Consider the following 25,020-nt stretch of genomic DNA (forward strand, 5'->3'; position numbering starts at 1 on the left):
TTCTTTTTCAAAGAGCGACATTGCCGTCTGATAGTGCATTCTTCTCTGCAAAGATACAACATTATTTAACAAGTGTGAAGTCCAGATTCTTTTTATAAGCCAAAAAGCAAAAGAATAAAATAAAATCTGATGTTAAAAGGACTCATAAAAGATACATATTTAGAATACAAAAACAATGTTCCCCTCATTGCCTGTTCATCTCTAGGTTCATGCCCAACATCTTCTTCTGTTCCCCAGGGCACACTCCCCTGTTGCTGGGCCCACTCTGCACAAACCTCATCTTTCAACACAGCAACGCCACAATACAGACTTTGCTTTCAATCACAATTCTTTTTCTTATGACACCAATATACTATTTGCCCAGAAGAAATGAAGCACAGACTTTTCACTTTTTCAGTGATATCTTCTTAATAATATTGTCACTTGCCTGACCAGGCGGTGGTACAGTGGATGGAGCATCAGACTGGGATGTGGAGGACCCAGGTTCGAGACCCCGAAGTCGCCAGCTTGAGCACGGGCTCATCTGGTTTGAGCAAGGCTCACCCGCTTGGACCCAAGGTCGCTGGCTCAAGCAAGGGGTTACTCAGTCTGCTGAAGGCCCGCGGTCAAGGCACATATGAGAAAGCAATCAATGAACAACTAAGGTGTCGCAACAAAAAACTAATGATTGATGCTTCTCATCTCTTTCCGTTCTTGTCTGTCTGTCCCTATCTATCCCTCTCTCTGACTCTCTCTCTGTCTCTGTAAAATAAATAAATAAATAAATAAATAAATAAATAAATAAATAAATAAAAATATTGTCACTTGAAGACAATGTCAATGTTAATCCTATCCAAATCATAGTTTTGACAGTTAAGGGGAGTTAAATGTCTGTCTGCATATAATAAACAGAATGACATGTTAAATTTTAAATATTGTTTAAGAATGTTAGTAACTTTATAAATTTTCATTTAAAGATTCTAGGTTTAAATTTATTCAATGGCTGATGTTGATCTTACTTAATTTTAAGGTAAAGTCCATATTAAGCTATAAATATTAATTATATTTTCCATATGATTGCATACTTTATAATAATATGGCACATAAAAATAAAATATTTTAGGATATGAGAATATGCAATATGAACTAAAATGTGAATAAAAGCAATTATTTAATTTAAAATTTTCTGTTGTTCTAATTTCCAATATCTATAACACTGATATAAGTAACCATAAATATTAAATTTCTAGTGTCAATCTAAAGAGGAAACAGCCAACTAACAATGATATTAAATATTCATTTAATATTTTTTAAAAATAGTATCAATCAAATGGAATTTGAAGTCTATATCATAAAGCACAATCTTACCCTTTTCTTGGCCACCACAGCACCTTTGTCGTCTGCTTTGGATTTATCTATAAGACAAGAAAGTATGGCTGCTTTAAAAAAGTGCCTATGCTTCTGTTCAAATAAATGCAAAGTTACACAATCATAATTTTCTACTTTCTCACACTGTGATATGTTTTCAGTGGTTCTTGTGATCAAAATGCTAATAAATACAGCTTACTAGATTGGAGTACAATTAGTCAAAAGGAAGAATAGTAACATCAGGGGTTTGTATACTGATGTAACAAACTCCCTCCCTTAAATCTGACTAGTTGGATGCCGTTTTATTTACATCAAGTATATCTTATTTCTATATCCTGTTCAGTTGTGTGCTCTGGAGTATATAGGACCTGGAATTAATTGCCAGCTATGTCTACTTACACATCTCCTATATGCCCGACATGAGATAGACTTTATACACACACACACACACACACACACACACACACACACACACACACACACACACATATTACTTTATTCAATCCTCATGAAAATCCTGCAGGGTACATCATCCATCCCCACCTTCACAGTTGAAGACATGAAATACCCTGCCTGACCCATCTGACTATAAGGCCCCAATATTTCCAAGATGTCTTCTGCCTCCGCTTGGGCCCCCTGAGTTGCCAACAATGCTTCAGAGAAAGATTCAGCAAGAATGAGAACAACTAGTACCTTTTCTTGTTCTACTGCTTCTAAATCCAGGATAATTAGTAACATACTGATACAGAAATTTCAACATATTATTTTGATGTGGACAAAATTATGTATGTGTGCATGCATGTGTGTGTATATGAAGTAGTAAAAATTATTGTCATGACCAGTAGATTTGAAATTTTTTTCAATCTGCAATTCCATCGCTGAGTAGGTTACATGTAAATATTTATTCAGTGATACATTTTTTAAACCTTGATATTGTAATGAGAAACAGAAAGAGCTATGGATATCAACAATTAAGTTTTAGGGTTGCATTTAACATTTAAAAAAATATATCCAACCAGGAGAAAGACCCATCTCTTTTGTAAATCCAGAGTCATCTTAGGTGACAGAATTTTTTCTTTGAATTACGGTTCCTTTCCATGTCTAAGCACTAGAATGTGCCTTAAAGGCAGGGACCATGTTTTATATGCAATAGGTGCTCAATATTTTTTATAATTAATAAATGTATTCAAAACTTTATATGACCAGTTAGAAGGTGGCAGAAGACAATTTTATCGATGTCACCCTATTAAAATTAATAAAAAAAAAAGAATTTGTCTCATGGCTAATTCAGGCAGTTAGAAGAATAGTATAAGGATGCTAATTCTGCTTCTCAGGCCACATCCTGCAAAAGGGGCCCCAAGAAAATTGGTGATTTGGCTCCTCTGATTTTGCCAATTGGATTTAAAAAAAAAAATAGGTCAGGAACGCCCTGAAGTGGAACTAACAATACATGAGCATAAATTTAAAGGACTTTTAGATACTGGAGCTGATGTATCTGTTATTGCTAAGCTACACTGGCCTCCTTCCTGGCCCACTCATGCAGCAGCCACAGAATTACAAGGTATAGGGCAGAGTAAATCCCCTCAACAAAGTTCTAATTTTCTAAATTGGGAAGATTAAGAAGGTTATTCTGGATTTTTTAAACCTTATGTGCTCCCTGGATGGCCAGTTAATTTGTGGGGTAGAGATGTTTTGAAAAATATGGGAGCGTTCCTTGTCAGTCCTAATGGTTTAGTCAGTACTCAGATACTTGATCGGGGATTTTTACCCACCAAGGGACTAGGGAAAGAACAGCGAGGAATTCTCACCCCCATAGAAGTGGCACCCAATACCAGAAGGTGTGGATTAGGACATCAAAATTTAGCACACGGGCCTTGGTAGCTCCTGCTACCTCAATAACGCATTGTGCAGACCCAGTTACTTGGAAATCAGATAATCCTGTATGGGTAGACCAATGGCCCCTTTCTCAGGAAAAACTTAGGGCAGCTGCTCAATTGGTACAAGAGCAGCTACAGCTTGGGCACATTGAACCATCTAATAGCCCATGGAATACACTTCCATATTTTGATCTTGTTGCCTCCTGGATTATCAAGGAGCATAGGCGACCCTTACAGCTTATAGGTTTTGAGCCTCAAAATTATTGTTGTTCCTTTTTTCAAAGGATCAACAACAATGGCTCTGGGAAACTTCCACTAAATGGCAAATCGCTCTTGCAAATCAATGGACAACTTTATACTGAAACTGTCAACTTAAAATTAGCTCAAAGACTAGAATTATATGCCATTATCATGGCTTTTCAGCATTTGCCATATTCCCCCTTTAATCTATATACAGACAGCAAATATTTACTTATGGTGTTTCCACTATAAAGACTGCAGTCTTAGGGACAAATGCTGATGAACTATTTCAGCACTTCCTCCTTCTTCAAACACTTGTATGTCAACACAGAGCTCCATGTTTTATAGGACATACTCGAGCTCACTCCATGCCCACTGGAGCTTTAGCACAAGGGAATGCCCTTGTTGATCAAGCTACTCAAAAGAAAATTATTTGGAGCAACCATGACAGATCAAGCAATTCAGTCTCATACTTTCTCGGGAAGCAGCACGACAGATTGGGAAATCCTGTCCAAGGGGTCCTATACTACAATCTGCCCCTTAATTTGGAGTTAACCCTCAAGGACCCCTACCAGGACAACTTTGGCAAATGGATGTTACTCATATACCTTCATTTGGCAAACAGTCCTATGTCCACATTACAGTGGATACATATTCTGGATTTATAGTAACCTCTGTCAGAACAGGAGAGGCTGCTAAGCATGTTATAGCTCATTGTCTGTATTCATTGTTCTATTATTGGATTTCCTAAACTGGTTAAACTGACAATGCTCCTGCATATGGAGCAAAAGCATTTACTGTATTTTCTCAAACCTTTTGAATTATGTGTATTTCTTACAATCTTTAAAGTCAAAGTATTATTAAAGTGTACCCAGCAAATATTTTAAGGTCAATTTAAAAAAATTTAAAAGGGGGGAGTCATATCCTGGAACTCCTATGGGTCTACCATATCATGCTTTTTACTTAAAAATTTTTTAATTTCTTTTGAATGCTGATGAACAGAAGACATCAAATCTTTTTCTCCTGAAAACTACTACCTTCTTTATCTGATCTAGCTAATAACAGTTTTGTCTTTTTCCAAATAGCCCCAGATATATGGAAAAGATTTATATAGGTGGATGGGGATCCTCAAACCCCTCAGCGAGATCTTCTGAGCATGGCTTTTAAGATACCAAGAGGCAGAAAAAGCCCAATAGAGATCAGGGGAACTACCAGCTTTTAGGATACACCCTTAAAGGCTCCAACACCCCAAAGGGGTCTCCTAGGATGCCATCTGGGTCCTGCTTCAATAGTGGAAAGGAAGGTCATTGAGCTAAAGCCTGCCAGGCTTACATGCCTCTGCTGTGAGGAAACAGGGACACTGGAAGGTAGGCTTCCCCCTCACTCCTCTAAGGGAGGGTTCAGTCTCTTCCAGCCCTGCTCCAGCCACCTATGACCTAACCTTGCCCAGAAAGCTGGGGTTTGCCACCGAAGGCTGAAGGTGCCCAGGGCCGTCGGCCCCATCTACAACACTGCGGACGAGCCTAGGGTATTTCTTCCAAGAAGCAGGTAAACTGATCTCATTTGCACAAGGACCACTTAACTATGTTTTGCCTGAATAGTCAGGTTTTTTATTCTTCCCTCAAAGATCTTTGTTGTGGGTGTTGATAGTCCTATTTTCTGCTGCTTTGCTTAATATGTAGTGTTTCCTTTATCCCTTCTATTTCAATGCCCCACTCATATTTCAGGCTGGGACCTACTCCTAATTTAGAGCTATCCTTCCCCCTTTTGCCAACTTGTATTATGAATTTACCTTTGCCACCCAGCTTAGTGTATCCCAAGGTTCTCTTTACCATGCCACAGTCGCAGAGCTCCAGGGAAAAGCAACCTGGTCTCATCTCTCCAGGCAGAGGAGAACAGAAGCTCCATCTCCACACAGGCTGCAGATGGCTTTTCCAGTCTACCTGAATCATTACCAGCTAGAAGCAGCGGTCATTGGGACTTGGACATGAGCTGCAAAGTATAGAATTGTGACAATTCCAGTGCCATGTGGACTTTTCCTGGATGTGGACTTTTCCTGAACTCCTGCTCCTTGGAACAGCTCCTAACAGACTGAACTGGGGTTGGGTTGCATTTATTAGGGACTTGGCATGGTGTTGGGGCCAACTTGGACTTGGTGAACTTGTTAAGGACACTACTCTTTTATGGATTCTTGCTGTATTGGCCAAGAGTTTGCTTAAAGGCTTTAATCACTGTAAAAAAAAATAGAAGACTGGATAAAGAAGATGTGGCACATATACACCATGGTATACTATTCAGCCATAAGAAATGATGTCATCGGATCACTTACAACAAAGTGGTGGGATCTTGATAACATTATACAGAGTGAAATAAGTAAATCAGAAAAAAACAAGAACTGCAGGATTTCACACATTGATGGGACATAAAAACGAGACTAAGAGACATGGACAAGAGTGTGGTGGTTATGGGGGTAGGGGGAGGGAAGGAGGAAGAGGGAGAGGGGGAGGGGGAGGGGCAAAAAGAAAACTACATAGAAAGTGACGGAGGATAATCTGACTTTGGGTGATGGGTATGCAACAGAATTGAATGACAAGATAACCTGGACATGTTTTCTTTGAATATATGTACCCTGATTTATTGATGTCACCCCATTAAAATTAATAAAAATTTATTTATAAAAAAATAAAAGTAAAATAAAATAAAAGCAAAAAAAACACTTTATATGAACCTGAAATATACATTTTTACTTAAAAAATAATTAATCAAAATACACAAAAAAATTATATGGTGTAAGTTACTATACTAAGCAGTGTAAGATATAAAAACATTGTATGTTCTTAAAACTTGTTTATTTATTAATAAACGAAGAGTAATAATTGTTATCTTACTGGTATATTGCGAGAGTTAAATAATATAGTCTATGTAACAAAAGTTTCTAAAACAATGTCTGGCAGATAATACATAATCAACAATGTTCTCGTCCATTTTAGCTAATAAAGACATTTTGGTGTTTGGGGGCTGTGTGTCTGTTTGTGTGTGTTAAAATACAAATATTTTAACCTTTGTAATACCAGGAATATAGTTTAGTGATTACATAAACATTATATTAATTTCAGACAGATCAGACTTCAGAGAAAGGAAAGTTATCAAAAAATACAGAGGAGCACTGCCTAATGATAAAGTGGTCAATACTCCAAGAAGACATAACGGTCATTAAAATAAATGCGTCAAACAGCAGACTGTCAAAATATGTGAGGCAGAATTGATAGAACTCAAGGAGAAATAGATAAATCCACTATCATAATCAGAGACTTTAACACCCCTCTATCAGAAATGGACAGGTCTAGAAAGTAGAAAATCAGAAAGGACACAGTTGAACTTAATATCATCAATCAACTGGATATAATCACATCTATAGACTACTTCATCCAACAACAGCAGAATACACATGCTTCTCCAGCTCACTTGGAACATTCACCGAGACAGACTACATTTTTGGACCTAAAACACACACGTAGCACAGTCAGGGATCAGAGGGCAAGGAGCCCCTAGGTCGCGCTGGGTTTGGGGTATTGTCTGATACACAGCCCATGTGCCCAGATGGTGGCGGCACTGGTTTCTAGTAGGAGAGATAATGGAAGTCGTTGTTGTGACCTTGAAGGGCATTCCTCACTGTGGTGACTAGACAGCTGCTATGCCTGAGAGCTGTGGACAGAAGCATCTGTCCTCATTGCAGCAGTGGTTGGGTCCCCAACCCAAGGAGGTGCAGGATGGACCCATAGTATAGGTAGCAGGGCTGCGGCATCTCCTGCTGTCGAGCAGGACAAAAACAGCTCTCACAGTTTCAATGAACCACACCGAGCTTGTTCTCTGTCCACCCTGAAGTTAAATTACAAATCAACGTGGCAAATTCATAGCTGGATGGAAATTAAACAATACTAAATAATCAGTGTATCAAAGAAGTCACAGAGTGAAAGGAAGAACAAATAGAACAAAACTTGTGTGCCGAAGCTAATGCAGTACTTAGAATATATGGCTAACATATCCATATTTAAAGAAGTATCTTAAATAAATAATCAAGACTTTGACCGTAAGAAATCAGGGGAAAAAAAGAGCAAATGAAATCCAAAGCTAACAGGTAAGAAATAATTATTAGAGCAGAAATAAAATAGGAACATAGTTGAGGAAATCTATGAAACCAAAAGGTGGTTCTTTGAAAAGATAAAAATATTTAACAAACCTATCTGGGCTTACCAGGGGGAAAAAGGGGATAATTACTGAAACCAGGAATAAAAGAGAAAATAGCAATGCTGATCTCACAGAAATAAAAAAGGATTCTAAAGGAATAACATGAACATCTGTATGTCACCAAGCTAGGTAAGTTAGGTGAAATAGATAAATTTCTAGAAGCAAAACACAGAAATTGAAGAAGCAGAAAACAGAAGTAGACTGGCAACACAGAGTTAGCATTAATCTCACTATCTCTAAATGTTATAAAAACTCCAGCCTTTCAAAAAGTATTCTCCTACCACACCCTTTACTCTCTCACCTATGTCCTGGCCCCAACTCTGGTCCCCCAGAGTTTTCTTTAGAAGTTCGTGTAAAGCCCAGGTCCTCAGACGTGGCCAGTTGTTAAAGGGAGACACCCTTCCCAGCTACAGCTATTGGCTGATTTTTCCCTGGTTATCCAAGAAGCACATATATCTCATTAAAAGGGCCATTGTTTTTCTGGAATTAATACAGTGTAACCCTTTTGGTGAAAGCATACTAAAAACTAACAAACAGCCCTGGCCGGTTGGCTCAGCGGTAGAGCGTCGGCCTAGCGTGCGGAGGACCCAGGTTCGATTCCCGGCCAGGGCACACAGGAGAAGCGCCCATTTGCTTCTTCACCCCTCCGCTGCGCTTTCCTCTCTGTCTCTCTCTTCCCCTCCCGCAGCTGAGGCTCCATTGGAGCAAAGATGGCCCGGGTGCTGGGGATGGCTCTGTGGCCTCTGCCTCAGGCGCTAGAGTGGCTCTGGTCGCAACATGGCGACGCCCAGGATGGGCAGAGCATCGCCCCCTGGTGGGCAGAGCGTCGCCCCATGGTGGGCGTGCCGAGTGGATCCTGGTAGGGCGCATGCGGGAGTCTGTCTGACTGTCTCTCCCTGTTTCCAGCTTCAAAAAAATGAAAAAAAAAAAAAAAACAAAAAAAACCTAACAAACAAATGGACTAACAGAATAAAAATAAAATACACGTGTAAAAAAATAGATAACACACAAGAGTCTGCTCTCAGACCACAATAGAATTAAACTAGAACTCAAAAACAGATAACTGAAAAATACCAAAATACTTAGACACTGAACAGTACAATTCTAAATAACACACAAGTCAAAAAGAGAAATCTCAATAGAAGTTAAAAATATTTTTAACTAAATGAAAATAAAACTACAGCATATAAAAATGGGTGAGGTGCAGTGAAAGTAGTGTTTAGAGGGGCATTTATAGCACTGAATGCATATATTAGAAAGAAAGAATAAAGATCTGAAATCAATAATCTAAGCTTCTATTTTAGAAAATTAGAAAAGGAAGAGTGAGTTAAATCTAAAGTCAACACAAGAAAAGAAATAAAAATTAGAAAAAAATCAATAGACTTAAAAACAAAATCAATAGAAAAAATAAGCAAGACCAAAGCTGTTTTTCTGCCAAACATCATACAAGAAACAGACAATCTGAAGAGGCCAATGTCTATGTTAAAAATCATACCAAATAATAACCTAAAACAGAAAGCATCAAGCCCAGATGGGTTTAGTGGTAAATTCTTCCAAACATTTAAGGAAGAAATTATATCAATTCTCTACAAACTCTTCCAGAAGATAGAAGCAGAGGGAATACTTCCTAGCTCATTCAGTGAGGCCAGTATTATTGTAATACCAAAACCTAATGAAGACACTACAGGAAAACCACAGACCACTATCTCTCATGAATATAGATAAAAAATTCTCAACAAAATGTTAGTAAATCAAATCCAACAATGTATACAAAGACTTATACACCACAACCAAGTGGGATTTATCCCAAGTGTACAAAACTGGTTCAACATTCAAAATCCATTCATGTAATCTATGACATCAATAGGCTAAAAAAGAAAAGTCATCCAATCATATCAGTAGATGCACATAAAGCACTTGACAAAATTCAACGTGCATTCATGACTAAAACAAAACAAAAACCTCCCAGCAAACTAAGAATAGAATGAAACTTCTTCAACTGGACAAGGTAAATCTATAAAAAACAAACTTATAGTTACCACCATACTTAATGCTGAGTAACTCAAAGCTTTTCTACTAAGATCAGAAATAAGTTGAAGATGTTCCCCCTCTCTACTCTTTTCAATATTGTACTGGTACTTCCAGCTAATGGAATAAGACAAGATAAGAAAATAAAAGTTACAGATTGGAGAGAAAGAAAGAAAAGCAGCTTTGTTCACAGATGACATGATAATCTATGTAGAAAATTCAAAAGACTAAAAACAATATTCCTGGAACAAATAAGTGATTATAGCAAGGTTAATACATGAAAGTTGATCAGTTTCCTATTTATCAGCAATGAACAAGTGGAATTTGAAGTTAAAAACACATTATTACCATTTACCTTAGCACTCCCCAAAATGAAATCAGCATAAATCTAACAAAATGTCACCAAGATCTCCGTGAGGAAAACTAAAACACTTTGATAAGTAAAATTAAAGAAAAAAAATAAATGTGGATATAATCCATATTCAGGAATAAGAAGCTGCAATATTGTCACAATGTAAATTCTTCACAATTTCATCTACAGATTCAATGTAATCTCCATCAAAATCCCAGCCAGTTATTTTCCAGATATCAACAAACTGATTCTAAAGTTTATATAGAAAGGCAAAGACCCAGAGGAGCTAACACAATAATGAAAATGACAAAGTTGAAGGACTGACCCTGCCTGACGGTAAGACTTAACTATAAAGCTATAATAACCAAGACAGTGAGCACTGAGAAAACTAATAAAAATAGAATAAAACAAATTAGAGAGCCCAGAAATAAACTCATATAAATATAGTCAATCTAACTTTGACAAACAAGCAAAAACATTATAATGGGAAAAAGATAATATTTTCAACAAATAGTGTTAGAACAACTAGATAGCCACATGCCAGAAATTGAATCCAGACACAGACCTTACATCTTTCACAAAAAGTAATTTAACAAGGATTACACATCTGAATTTAAAATGCAAAACAATAAAACTCCTAGAGGGTAACATAGAAGAAAATCTAGAAGTCCATGGGTATGCTGATGACTTTTTAGATATAATAACCAAGGCAGTGTTCATAAAAATATTAATAATCTGGATTCATTAAAATTAAAAACTGCTGCTCTGCAAAGGGCAGTGACTAAGAGAGTGAGATGATAATCCACAATGGGAGAAAAAAATTTGTAAAATACATATCTAATAAAAGACTGGTATCTAAAGTATACAAAGAGCTCTTAAAACTTAGTAAGAAAATAAACAACTGGATTAAAGTTTTAAAAGTGGGCAATAAACAGACAATTCACCAAAGAAGATTTACAAGTGGCAACAAGCATATGAAAGAAAGTTCATCATGTACCATTAGAGAATTTCAAATTAAAATAATGAGATAACATAACACACCTATTAGAATAGCCAAAATCCAGAACAATGACAACACCAAATGCAAGTGAAGATGTGGAGCAACAGAAACTCTTCTTCACTGCTGGTGAGAATCCAAAATGGCACAGCACTTTGGAAGATAGTTTAATGGTTTCTTATAGAATTAAACCACATGACCCAGCAACTGCGCTCCTTGGTTTTTACCCAAAGGAGCCGAATACGTTATGTCTACACAAAAATCTGTACAGAGATGTATACAGCAGCTTTATTGATAAAGGTCAAAACTTAGAAGCCACCAGGATGTCCTTCAGCAGGTGAATGGATAAATTCTGGTACTTACAGACAATGTAACATTCTTCAGTGTTAAAGAAAAAAAAAAAAAAGACCTGTAAAGACATGGGGGAAACTTAAATGCATATTACTTAGTGAAAGAAGCAAATCTGAAAAGGCTATGTGATTTCAACTTAATGATGTTCTCTGTAAAAGGCAAAACTAGGGAAACGGTTAAAAGATCAGTGATTGTCAGTTGTTGGTGGAGGGGTGGGGAAAGGGGAGGAATAAATAGGTGGAATTCGGTATTTTTAGTAAAATGATTCTGTATGATATTGCAATGGTGAATATATGTCTTATACATTTGTCAAAACCCATAGAAAGTACAAGACAAAGAGTGAACTCTAATTTAACCCTGGGTTTTGAAAGATAATGATGTATTAATGTTGGTTCAGAGATTGTAACAAATCTACTATAGTGAGGGATGTGGATAGTGGTAAAGCAGGGAGTATATGAAAACTCTGGACTTTCTGCTTAATTTTCCTGTGAACCTAAAACTGCTCTAAGAAATAGAGTTTATTTTTTATAAGACAATTCTGAATAAAAGGTAGCAATGGGGACATCTACTCTAAAATATAGAGCATATAAGACAATATTAATTCTATAAATAATACAAAATCCTAAGACTAAATTATCAAGAGACCATATAGATAATACCTTATCATTTAAAAAATAGAATTATAATGAATGTTCTTGTATAAAAGCAAGCTTTCTAGGCCCAGGAGGAGAATCACTCATTTGGGGTAATAGTTAATTCAACAAATACAGGGCGGCCAGATCATGGAGACAGGACTTTGAAATTTGCTCTAGTCTGACAGGGTCTATATGTTACATATCATTTACTGACTCTGTGGATTTCAACAAAGAAAGCGTTACATCAGACATGATAGTGTGCCAACTTCTGTAGGGCAGGAAGAACTGAGGCCTAAAAATTAGTACTTATTTCCGGGTTAGAAGAAGGCATTTTAGGGTAAAGAAATCCTCAATGTTGCTGGGATTAAATAAATGATTTGCCTCTATGTTACTCACCATTTGTAAAATAAATAGCAGCTAATTATCTCTCAAAACTACTTTTAAACACAGTAAAAAGTTACATGCATACTAGAATTCACCCTAGAAGCTAAGCAGACACAAGGATTAATTAAATTGTTTATTTTGGAGATTGTGAAGAATGAATACAAAGTCAGCGAGGCGGTTAGGACAAGGACTGAACTCCTAGTTGTCTGTTCACACCCCTCCATTTTAGCTACTTCAGAGAAAATGAAAATCTTTAGGCATAAGGCTCTCAATAATCAGGCTGAATTATATCAATTTCTATATGCAAAAATCATCAGACTTCCAGTGAGAAAATGGTCTGTTGCTGTACTCAATGAAAAATCATTTGTTTATAGGGTCTCTGGATGGGCCAGAATGCCCAAGGACCCAGACACAGAGACCCCAGCATACAGAACAATGGCCAAGACATAGTTCCATCACTTAAGTAAGAGAGTGTGTCCACAGCTAGTGTGAAACGGCTGGTACAGGTTTTTAAGTGAATGAGTACATTACTTCAAGATATTCATGTTTTATAAACGAAATATTTCAAATATTATTTTGGTTACATAATAGAAATGTCCATGCAAAGCATAAAACTGTATCTGTAACAACAGAGTAAATTCAACCTTTATTGCTAATAACAGAGACATTACATTTTCAGCATAAAAAATAAAATCACATTTATGATAATAAATGTCTCTTCCTGGTCTCAGAGTAAGCCAGAATAGTGTGCTTGTTCTTTTTTCTACTCTTTTCTAACCTATATACAGTATTTGCTTTAAAATCTAAAGTTAGGTGGCTGGGTTAATATTTATACTTCTCAAATAAAATGTTTTTACATATAAATTTTAAAATTATATATATTTTAAACTTGTCCAAAGGAGGAAAATATATTACTGTGACAAAGTGAAAAGAAGTCTTGTAAAATAGAAAATTATGATTATTAAGCAGAAACATTTTATTTATTTTTTATTTTTTTAGTATTTTTCTGAAGTTGGAAACGGGGAGGCAGTCAGACAGACTCCCGCATGTGCCCGACCGGGATCCACCCGGCATGCCCACCAGGGGGCGATGCTCTGCCCATCTGGGGCGTCACTCTGTTGCGACCAGAGCCATTCTAGTGCCTGAGGCAGAGGCCATAGAGCCATCCTCAGCACCCGGGCCAACTTTGCTCCAATGGAGCCTCGGCTGCGGGAGGGGAAGAGAGAGACAGAGAGGAAGGAAAGGGGAGGGGTGGAGAAGCAGATGGGTGCCTCTCCTGTGTACCCTGGCTGGGAATCGAACCCAGGACTCCTGCAAGCCAGGCCGACGCTCTACCACTGAGCTAACCGGGCAGGGCCCAAGCGGAAACATTTTAAAACATATTTAAGTTTATTGAAAAATCATAATTTTTTAGAGTTTAAGAATGTTATACTTAGTATAATCCTTATGATAAATTCATTTAAAAAGCTATCTACAAACCATATTTATGATGAAAAATCTTTATTTTAAAGGAGCCTAAATAATATCATACTATGTTATTTCACCTAATTAAAAAGAAAATTGAAGATTATTTTTTAATTCTGCCTGGAATTCATTTAAAAATAAAACATTTTGAAATATACTTTGTTCTGAAATAATGCAGCATATCCAATGAAAGTTTCACCCCGGGAATCTATTTTAAAGCCAGGGTTTCTAATTTTGAAATATATGCTTTGAAATGCACAAGAGGACCTATGGAGATCATCTAAGAGCAAAGAAGATGACAGACATGCTAATTAAAACTCGTGTGTTTAAACAGAGTGATTGTGTAGCCATTCAGAATAGTTTCAGAGAGTAAAACATATACTATTAATCCATACAAAAATGTTTTCAGTGGACAAAGACATAGAGAGAAAGAGACTTTTAAATGTGCATATATATATATACATATATATATATAAAATGAAAGCTTTCATCTGAATAAATCCTTATGACGGGTGGCAAAAAATTACAAATCACATACCCTGTTTTGAAAGACAGCACATCTGCAGTCTTTGCTGAGGAGAACAGCCATAAAGGTGGTATGCTTCTTGTAGTGCACTTTCATACCATTTCTTCTGTTTATTTTTACATGCTCCTGGCTAAAGAAACACAGAAAAATAACATTCATTGTAAATATGTAATTTGTTTTTAATTTTATTGTTAAATTACATGTATTGGGATGAGACTGATTAAGTTATATATACTTCAGGTGTACAATTCTGTAATACATCATCTGTCTAGTGTATGTGTATTCATCCCCCCCAGATCAAGTCTCCTTCCATCACCACTTATCCTCCCTTTACCCCTTCACTTCCCTCCACCCCCTTTCCCTCTGGTCATCACCATCTGTGTCTGTGTCTATGAGGTGGGTTTTTTCTCTGCTCAATCCCTTCACCTTTTTCACCGAGCCTGCCACCCCCATCCCGACAGCTGTCACTCTGTTCTTTGTCTCTGTAAGTCTGTTTCTACTTTATTTTGTTCATTAGCTACCATATATAAGTGAAATCATATGGTATTTGTCTTTCTTTGTCTTATTCCACTTATCACAATTCTTGCCAGGTCCACTATGCTGTTGCAAAAGGTAAGATTTCACTCTTTTTATTTCCCTTATGACTAAGTAGTATTCCCTTCTGAAAATGCGCTACAGCTTTTTCATCCGCTCATCTACTGCTGCTCCAAATGATGGCTATTGTAAATACATGTGCCATGAACAGAGGGGTGCAGATATTCTTTTAAATTAGAGTCTCAGGTTTCTATGGGGGTATTCCCAGAAGTGGAATTGCTGGGTCTTATCATTTTGTTTTCGTATCCACTTGATTTAGTTGTTGAGCTGGAACTAAATCTAATTTAAGCAGTGTACAATATATTACTTAGGCTTTTTATCTGGTTATTGTATTATTATTTTAGAATATAGCAAAGTTGTGGAAATTTTTCATGTTAATAGCCAAACAGGTCAGACTCTTGATTCACTAAGATAGTATTTTAATGATTCACATCATAGTTAGAAAGTATAAAAATTAAGACTACCAATGTAACAAAGTAGTCAATATTAATACATTTTATTAGTATAATGTTAATTCCCTTTTAATTAACATAGCAATGATACTGAAGTGGTAAAAAATTTAAAAACTAAAGTTTTATTGTAAAATAATTAATTCAACTCACACCTAGTTTTGGTGTTATGACTGACTATCAACATACTCATACAAGTTCCTTAAACTTTCTTTGCTTCAATTTCTTCTTCTGTAAAATGTGAATAATTACATACATCAAAAAGGTCTCATGAGTATTAAATAAAATAATACATGACAGTTTGTTGGAGTAGGAAGCACTCAATAAATATTATTTTACATGAATATAGCACTTTTCTCTAAATGTTTAATTTAAAACTTTTTTCAAAAAGAAAAATAAACCTTGGACAGTGGCTTAGTGGATAGAGTGTCAGCCTAGTGTATAGATGTCCTGGGTTAGATTCCTGGTCAGGGCACACAGGAGAAGTGATCATCCACTTCTCCCCAGCTCCCTCTCCCCTTCTCTCTCGTCCCTTCCTGCAGCCAGTGGTTTGATTGGTTCGAGTGTGGCCCCAGTAGCTTAGGATAGCTGTGTTGGAGTGTGACAGCCTTAGGAAATAAAAATAGCTTAGTATGTGAGCATTGGCCCCAGCTGGGGTTCCCAGGTGAATCCTGGTTGGGACATGTGCGGGAGTCTGCCTCACTATCTCTTCTCTTCTCAAGTAAAAAAGAAAAGAGAGAGAGAGAGAGAGAGAGAGAGAGAGAGAGAGAGAGAGAAAGAGAAAGAAAGAAAGAAAGAAAGAAAGAAAGAAAGAAAGAAAGAAAGAAAGAAAGAAAGAGAGAGAGAAAGAAAGAGGGAAGGAGGGAGGGAGGGAGGGAGGAAGGAAGGAAGGAAGGAGGGAGGGAGGGAGGGAGGGAGGGAGGGAGGGAGGGAGGGAGGGAGGGAGGGAGGGAGAGAGAGAGAGAGAGAGAGAAAGAAAGAAAGAAAGAAAGAAAGAAAGAAAGAAAGAAAGAAAGAAAGAAAAGAGAAAAACAAAGAATCTCTAGTTTAAAAATGACTATAATAATAATCTGGGCTTTTCACAAATTCCAGCTTATTCTTGGAGTCCCCAAATTAATATTAACTACCTGGTTCTCATTACACTTAATATTTTCATTTAATTATTTACTACATTCTGACTTGTATTATTATTGATTTGCATTCACAACTGTCTCCACCCATAAATAGAAAGATCTTTGAAGACAAAGGCAATAAGTAATATTTCATTTTTGTATTCTCCACAGTACACATTTGCCTAATCTCTCTGCATATTATATATGAATTCTAAAATTGGTTAAGTTGCTTGTGGTCCTGGACATTGTTTTATTTGGTATAAAAATAGGAAAACAATATAATCAAACAAAAATTTACTTTTGTACAGAGAATCTTTAAATTTCATTCATTATGTTATATCATATAAAAAAGATGAAAAGCAGAGATATGCAATTCAACAAACATTAGAAAATTGACACTAAATTAAGGATATCTTAGCTAGCATTTGCAGATTTAAGACATTTCTGTAACTCAACTATGATAATAATGCTAAATAAGAAATTACAGATAATGAAAAATCACCAAAAAATTGATACAGCAGTACACAATTGAAAATAAGGAAATTTCTTGAGAAAAATCAATGCAATATATAGTTAAAGTAAACTTTGATGAATTTGGGTAACTGAAGAGCTTTTTGGAAAACTTGTCTGAATGTCTTTAAGAATTTATCAGTAAGTATGTGCCACCTAGTGGTAATCCAATTAAACATCTTCTAAGATACTCAAAAAGTTAAGACTCAAAGAATTTTGAATTCCAGCATTAGCCCTAGCTATACATTAAATTTTTTTATAAGTTTTTCTTTTAATTGAAGAAGTGAGAAGGGCATATTTTAAAAACATAGAAGGCACCTATTATTTCCAGTTTCTTTCCGTCTTCCAGAGATAGTATATGCATCCATAAGCATTTATATCCTCTATATATGTTTTCAACAAATGCCGTTGCATATTTATATACTTTGAGTATTTTTATTTTATTTTATTTATTCATTTTTATTAGAGAGAGAGGGAGAGATAGAGAGAGAACAGTGGGAGGAGCAGGAAGCATCAACTCCCATATGTGCCTTGACCAGGCAAGCCCAGGGTTTTGAACCGGCGACCTCAGCATTCCAGGTCGACGCTCCATCCACTGCGCCACCACAGGTCAGGCCTACTTTGAGTATTTTTGTCTTGCATATTGTTTCATTTATTTATTGACTCAACATATTCTAGACCCTTGGGATCTATCGTTGAAGAAAACAGACAGACCTTACATTCTAGCCAGTGAAACACTCTACAATAAGCATAAGAAATAAGTAAAGGCTACAGTATGTTATAAGAATTATAAGTACTGTGTAAAAGAGAAAATGTAAGGCAATCAGTGGTGAGAGTAAATCTCATTGAAAAGGTGACACGTGACCAAAGACCTGAATCAGATCAGCGAGTTAGCCATGGATATCCAATGAAAAAGATACACTAAGACTCTAAGAAGAGATACACTAAGAAAAATACACTAACATAGGAGAATGCATGTCTATTCAAGAAGAATCAAAGAAGTCAAGGTAGCTGAGGCTGAATGAGGGAGAGTAAGAGGGAGTGATGTCAGAAAAGTAACGGGACAGATGTTGGAGGTCCCTTCAGGACATTGTAGGGGCTGGCTTTTACTATGAGTGAAATGGGAACTACTGCAGAGTTGTGAGCAGAATATCATTTAATTTGATTTAATGTTCTAAAATAATTATTCTGGTTGCTTTCATGAGATTAGACTATACAGAGGCAAGTATTGATACAGGACAACTGGCTATTGAAATAATCCAGGCAAGAAATGATGGCGGTGTAGACCAGAGTAGTAGCATCCAATGTGGAATATGTACAATTCTAGAAATAATTTGAAGATAGAGCAAAAACAGTTTCCTGACCAACTGAAAACTGGTTGTGAGAGAAAGAGAAGATGACTCTAAAGCTTTTGGATTGAGGCTGAAGTAGGATGGAATTTTCTGTCTACAGAGATGAGGAAGGACATCAAGGAAGTGAGAGCTGAGAAAAAGATAAACTCAGGTATGTTGAGTGTGAGATGTCTATTATGACATCCAAGTGCAGATACTGAGGAGCTGTTTGGAAATTCAGGAGAAAATACTCCTCTGGTCCACACCACCATCATTTCTTGCCTTTTAAAAGCATGAAAACATTCACATTTACCCTTTTAGCCAGAAGTCAAATATATAACTTCAGATTTACAAAAAAAAATGTTCAAAGCCAAATAGCAAATGGAAGCAAACAGCAACCGCCATTTAAACTCACTTTTTCAACTTGAATCTAAATGTTACTTAACCCTTGGCTGAAACCTACATCAAGTCCATGACTTTCCTGGTAACTCTCAGAAAATAATATGTCCTATGGTCACTTATTTAGTCCCCCCCCCAAATAAAAAAGGTAAAATGTCTACACGCACGTAACAGGCAAAATCCCAAACTTCATTTCAAGTTCAAGTTTCTGTGCTGCATGAGCTGGGGCACATCAGGTTGTAGCTCCTGGTCCCCCATGTGCTTCTCCTTCTCTCCCCACATCTCCTAGGTCCTCTGGGGTTGACAAGGTCAGGTGTGGAGAACGGAAGAAATTCCAGATGTTTTTATTTGATTGCTATCAGGGCAATCTGGCTTTGGCGCTTCCAGGGCTTAAACTTTTTATTGTAGTGCCCTGTGGGTTTTGGGAGAATGTTTTCTCCCAACTAGAAACAGCCCCTTGACAGGGACAAGGTCATTGTTCTAGCTACTTGCTTTCAGCCCCCAACCCATGATCATCCTTCTGCATCTTTGTGCTTAGAGTGCAGGGGAGAGCAAGCGGTCTTGGGTGGAGACCTCCTTCAATCTCCCTTGACTCTCTCATGCTGCCTGCATCGTTGCTCCTGAAAACTGGCTGTCCCCAGCGCCTCTAGCTGTCCTCACTCTGCGCCACATCTGGTAACTGAAGCTGGCACTCTGTAGATTTCTCAGGGCAAGTCGGACACTGGTATGCTGTGTTGCTCAAGATCCAGAGGACACACACAGACTCTCAAAACACCACAAGCGCAAGAAAAGAAACATCCTTCATTTTTTTCCCCAAGATAGGGGAGGAGAAAGTATAAGGAAAATGCCACTGTACACCATCATTTTTTCCAAATTTCTGCATGTTTAACCTCAAACCTTTCATATCCTTATGTAAACTGGGCCAAGCCAGTTCTGATATCTCCTTTGTTAGTTCGACATACATAGTCTTGTACCTCAGTTTGCAATGGGAAACTATTTTTGTCTTTAGTTTTTGTTGTTTAAAGACCTATGCTCTCATGAAAACCTGAGTATATCTAATAATTTTAGAACTTCCAAGTTATCTCATTTCCCACCCCCAAATAAAACAAGACACAGGCAAGTTTTTAGATACATTTATTTAAGAAGGAAATTTTCAATGTAACTCTATAGCAAACTTTCAAGAAGATAAAAGCTTATAAAGTCAAGAACTAAGATCAATGGCTTCAGATGAGACTACAGAAAGGGCTGTGCACCTTCAAATTTCAGTAAATTCTATGATCCTAAGAAGGAATTTCAAGTCTGTCATTATTTTTACACTACTTTAATGAGTCTTAGTTTTCTCAGTTTCATTAAACTGGGGTGGGAGTAATAACAAGCAGTCATCATGGAAAGAGAAGGAAGACATATAGTCTAAAAATCTGTGTGATTTTATGGAAGTAAATAATTCTTGACAGTTGTTTTCTTGATAGATGAATAAGCATGCAAATATTTGGAGTAAGCATGAGGTTTGAGACTAAACAAATGGTTAGACAGGGAAAGATAGTAGGCTATGTCTGAGAAAATTCCTAGCTGTGTCCAAAATTGAAAAGTTTGTAAACTACTGTCTTATGTGATCTTGTTTCAATCAAGTGTTATTGGCTGACAGTATCAGTTTTATATTTCCCAGGGTTTGAAGAAGTTGAGTGATACTTCTCAGTAACTCTCAACTCACTGAATAAGGTGTGTGTTATCACCATACACTAATATGGAGTGGCAAATTCAAGGAAAAGAATACATATGTGTTTGTCCATCCAGTAAGGCCAGTGGAGAAAAATCTGCAATCTGGCAGAAATTCATGTCTTCTGTTGCTTTGTATTTTAAGATGGCTTCTTTACATGAGAATTAATCAAGATATAATAGCCTGGAATTGTAGTAGGATAAATTTTACTGCTCAGCCTTAAATGTGTAAGCAATGTCACCATACCTTATTTTTGCTAAGTTGAATGGGAAAGCCCTAATCCCAAAAGGATGATTGATTTAGTTATTTTGGGGCCACATGTTACTTTCCCTAGGTTCACATAATTTGGAAAAAAAAATATGGTGAATGAACAATGAGGACAGATCATTACTCTTCAACCTATAATGGTTACACGAATAACATCTTTGTTCAAGCCCCTTGAAGTCAGGCAGTCGAACACCTTTGCCATATCTGGACAAGTCTTTTCAGAGGCTGGGACCTTGATGGTATGGGTTCAGTCCCCCTGAGTGCGCCACACTGCTACCCTTCTCTGCGGTCCTGCCAGTACCCAGGGCGCTGACAGATTTCTATACTCTTCCAAGTCTGACAGAACCTCTTCCCTGTCTTGATGCTTCTGCCTGTCCCTTTCAGACACACTGGCCTCTCCATTCCCAGTTCACCCTTCCCATCCTCAAAGGACTCACTCAAATCAAGAAGATGGACAAGCTCTGCTTTTGATCCTCACAACAGAAAACTCCCCTAGGACAAGGGAACTCTAGGGGCCCGACTACTTTCTGGAATAAGTGAGAGGGAAAATACCATCCAAACAAATTATAAGTAACCAACCACTGCTATCTGATTGGTAGAGAAGAATCTCCTAGCTAAGGACTTCGAAGATTAGAATAAAAGGCAGGTGGTGGTCTTTCCCCCTGTGGCACCTGCTCCTTCACTCCACCTACTGCTCCTCCTTAATTCCTCCCCACAGCACTCAGTAACACACACCGAGCCTGATTTATGTGTTTACTGTATGTCTTATCCCACTAATTTAAGACTCATGAGTGCATTTACATTTCGTCTGTTTTGTTCACTTCTGAGCCTAGAAGAGTCACAAATAATAGGAGCTCAGTAAATACTTATTGAATATTATAAATAGGCCTTTAAAAATTATTTTTTAATTTATTGTATTGATATGGTTTTAAGTGTACAACTCACTGTCACACCCTCCACACAGCATCATGCCCCTCGTGCCTATGCAGTCTCCCCACCGCCAGAGCCCCGCTGCCCTCCTCCCCTACCTCCGCCCCCTTTCCCTCTGGCTGCTGTCACCCTGCTGTATATCCATGTGCTGTGGATATATGCTTTCTTTTTTGGGCTAATCCCTTCACCTTCTTTGATCCAGTCCACTCTTCCCTCTGACAGCTGTCCATCTGTTCCCTGTGACCATGCCTCTGTTTCTATTTTCAGAGTGGCATGGGTAAAACCCAGTCAGGAAATTGGTAATGGAAATAAAAGGCATTGCATTTTAATCCTGAATTATGGGATTATCTCTAGGAAGCTAAAAGATAAACTCATAAACATGATCACTATCTGGCATTATGATATCATATTACTCCTAAAATAATATAGACCTTCATTTTTTTTGGTATAGAATTCAGATCTGTAAATCAAGGGTCCACTGATTTACCCTATTATATTAGTAACATTTAAAAAAATAGTGTATCTAATTTCAAGTACTTGCTTTAAATTTTTTTTATTTTATTGATTTTCTAGAGAAAGGAAGGGAGAACGGGAGAGAGACAGGAACATAGATCTGTTCCTGTATGTGCCCTGACCAGGGGTCGAACTGGCAACTTCTGCACTTCAGGACGAAGCTCTAACCAACCAAGCTATATAGCCAGGGCTAATTTAAAGTACTTTAAATGGTATGTAAAAAATCGTACCTTATTTTAAAACAAAAGTCATTCGATCAAATGCTTCTGTATATGCCCTAGTTGGGGAAAGGTAGAGCCTCACTAGAGTCCTGTGGGTACAACAATAGCACCTACAATCCAAAATTAGCAATTCAAAATTACATATCAATATTAACCTTAACTGCAAAATAAGTAACTTACAATTTAGAAAATTTTTCTTTTAGAGTCAACGTTGAGCATATGTTAAAAATCCGGGAAAACCAGAACCATCAGTACTTGAGCCTGCTTCATTGGATTCATAAATTTGCTGAAATGACTTCAAATATTGACCATTAATTTAAGTTATTTCTTACATAATATGCCCCTTAAAATATGGGGATATAAGTCACAGATTTCATAATCTAAAGAAATATAAAACAATTTTCCTTTGGAATGAATTCCCACTAAATGCGGATCGACAGTACTGCCTATTATAAAGTGCTCTGCCTACTGATTTATGTCAATTGCTGCTAATTCCACATTCAGACTTGCAGAGCAGCTCACTGCCTAACCATGTACCGCCCTAATGCATTGTTCTATGTACTATCCTGCCAAAGCTATCGCTCCTCTCCTCTGTTGAGCAGATCGTTTTCACTTAAAGCAATTCAGTAGAAAGTTAATCACAAGGATATCTTGTCTTCCTTAAATTGGATTTCTGCAACAGCAACCAGTAATCTAGACAGTAAGAGTATTCCTGGTTCTTTGATGTAAACGAGAAGATAGTCACATCACACCTATGTGCACCACACACCCCTTCGCTTCCTGGTATCTGCCAGCATCTCATCTGTCACCTTTAACTTAGCTTCACATAATCTTCAACAATCAGCTCTGGGTTATTTAGACATCTTACTCAAATTATAGAACACTTGAAGCAAACACTGCTTTCAAAAGCATATTTCTTACTCTGTTTAAGTTTCCTTAGACATAAATAGGAATTTTGCTTACTTTCAGTTAGCAAGATTTTAAGATCAAAGTAACTTTCAATGCCCCATTCCACAAAACCAGAAAGTGTGAACCAGTTAACTTGACCAAAAAAAAAAAAAGTACTAGCTCTGTTTAGTCTGATGCTTTACATGAGTCTGAGAGATAAAACCAAGAATGCAATGAGTACTACAGGAAAAATGAGGCAGGAAAGAAAGAATACAGAAAATTGAAAGTTAAATCTTTACAGTGTAATTCCATTACTTGGCTTGAAATACTGGGATTTTGCATTCGAATTCTACACAGAAATTATCAGTACAGGAACTGGGTACTCCCGGCAACACGGGATCAGAGGAAAAGTAGGAAGTCAAGCAGTTTAAGATAAAATGACCTCAATGGACAAATCAAAAAAAAAAAAATCACAGGCTACACGTTAAGTTCTTTATTATCCAAAACTTCAACCTATATTTACTAAATATTTTGAATATCTAAGCTCTTTCCTATTAAGATGGGATAGACAACAAAGAAGCCGAGTCTGACACTTTAGGCTGGTCTCTTATCCGGACTGAAATCCTTTAGAAAACAAATTTTATATCCTGATACATCCATCATTTAGTCTGATGGACCTGAAATCAAATTTTGAGAAACGGGAATAGTAAGAGGGCTCCAGCTATCACAGAAGGGAGAAAACCAGCCACCACCAAAGAAAGAAACAATTTAAAGGGACAAGGGAGTCTAACTAACCTCACAATTTTGTTGAAGATCTGCCTGGCTTCGTTAGCACCACAAGCTCATAAACATATTCATACATTTCACAAAATGAGCACAATAAAAACAATATATATATTATCACACACATATATTTAAAAACATCTTCTTTAGCCACTCCAGTAAACAGAATAAAAGGTATTTATTGGGAAATTATCTACTGTTATACAGTGGTTTTTGAGATTCACTAATGAACTAAATATATTCTCAGGACACTCCCAGTATGTAGGTTCAAGAATATATACTACATATTTCCTGTTTTATTGAGAAATAAGTGACGTACATCACTGTATAAGCTTAAAACATATAGCATGATGGTTTAAATATATTGTGAAATGATTACCATAATAGGTTCAGCTAACATCAATCATCTTATATAAATAAAACAAAAAGAAAAAGAAAAAAAATACTTTTTCCTTGTGATGAGAACTCTTAGAATAAACTTCTTTTTTTATGTTAACTGTGATCATGTTGTCTATTATCTCTCTAGCACTTACTATCTTATAACTGGAAGCTGGTACATTTTGACCACCTTTCTCCAATTTCCACTCCCCCTTCCCTCTCTGTTTCTGGTAACCACAAGTCTGGTCTCTTTTCCTATAAGTTTGAGTTTTGTTTTTTTGGTTTTGTTTTGGGGTTTTTTTTAGATTCCACATATAAGTAATATCAGTGTTTGCTGACTTTACTTAACATAACACCTTCAAGGTCTATCCATGTTTTTGCAAATGGTAGGATTTCTTCATACGTTATGGCTTAATAATAAAGAATATATATTTTTAAAAACACCTATGGGAGAATGTGATGATGAGCAAAGCTGGTAA

General features: G+C 36.9%; 1 protein-coding gene across 4 annotated transcripts in view; it reads right to left on the reverse strand.

Annotated features, from left to right (window-relative positions):
* Positions 1–25,020, reverse strand: part of ZCWPW2 (zinc finger CW-type and PWWP domain containing 2) — a 107,005-nt gene that overhangs the window by 22,966 nt on the left and 59,019 nt on the right. For all 4 annotated transcript variants that reach the window (XM_066351342.1, XM_066351344.1, XM_066351343.1 and 1 more), the window contains exons 4-5: positions 14,462–14,579; positions 1,348–1,394 (exon numbers count right to left, since the gene is read on the reverse strand). In XM_066351342.1, the coding sequence (XP_066207439.1) occupies positions 1,348–1,394; positions 14,462–14,579 (165 nt within the window). The remainder of the gene's footprint in view (positions 1–1,347; positions 1,395–14,461; positions 14,580–25,020) is intronic.

The sequence above is a fragment of the Saccopteryx leptura genome, chromosome 10 (genome assembly GCF_036850995.1).
Source record: "Saccopteryx leptura isolate mSacLep1 chromosome 10, mSacLep1_pri_phased_curated, whole genome shotgun sequence".
Lineage (NCBI taxonomy): Eukaryota > Metazoa > Chordata > Mammalia > Chiroptera > Emballonuridae > Saccopteryx > Saccopteryx leptura.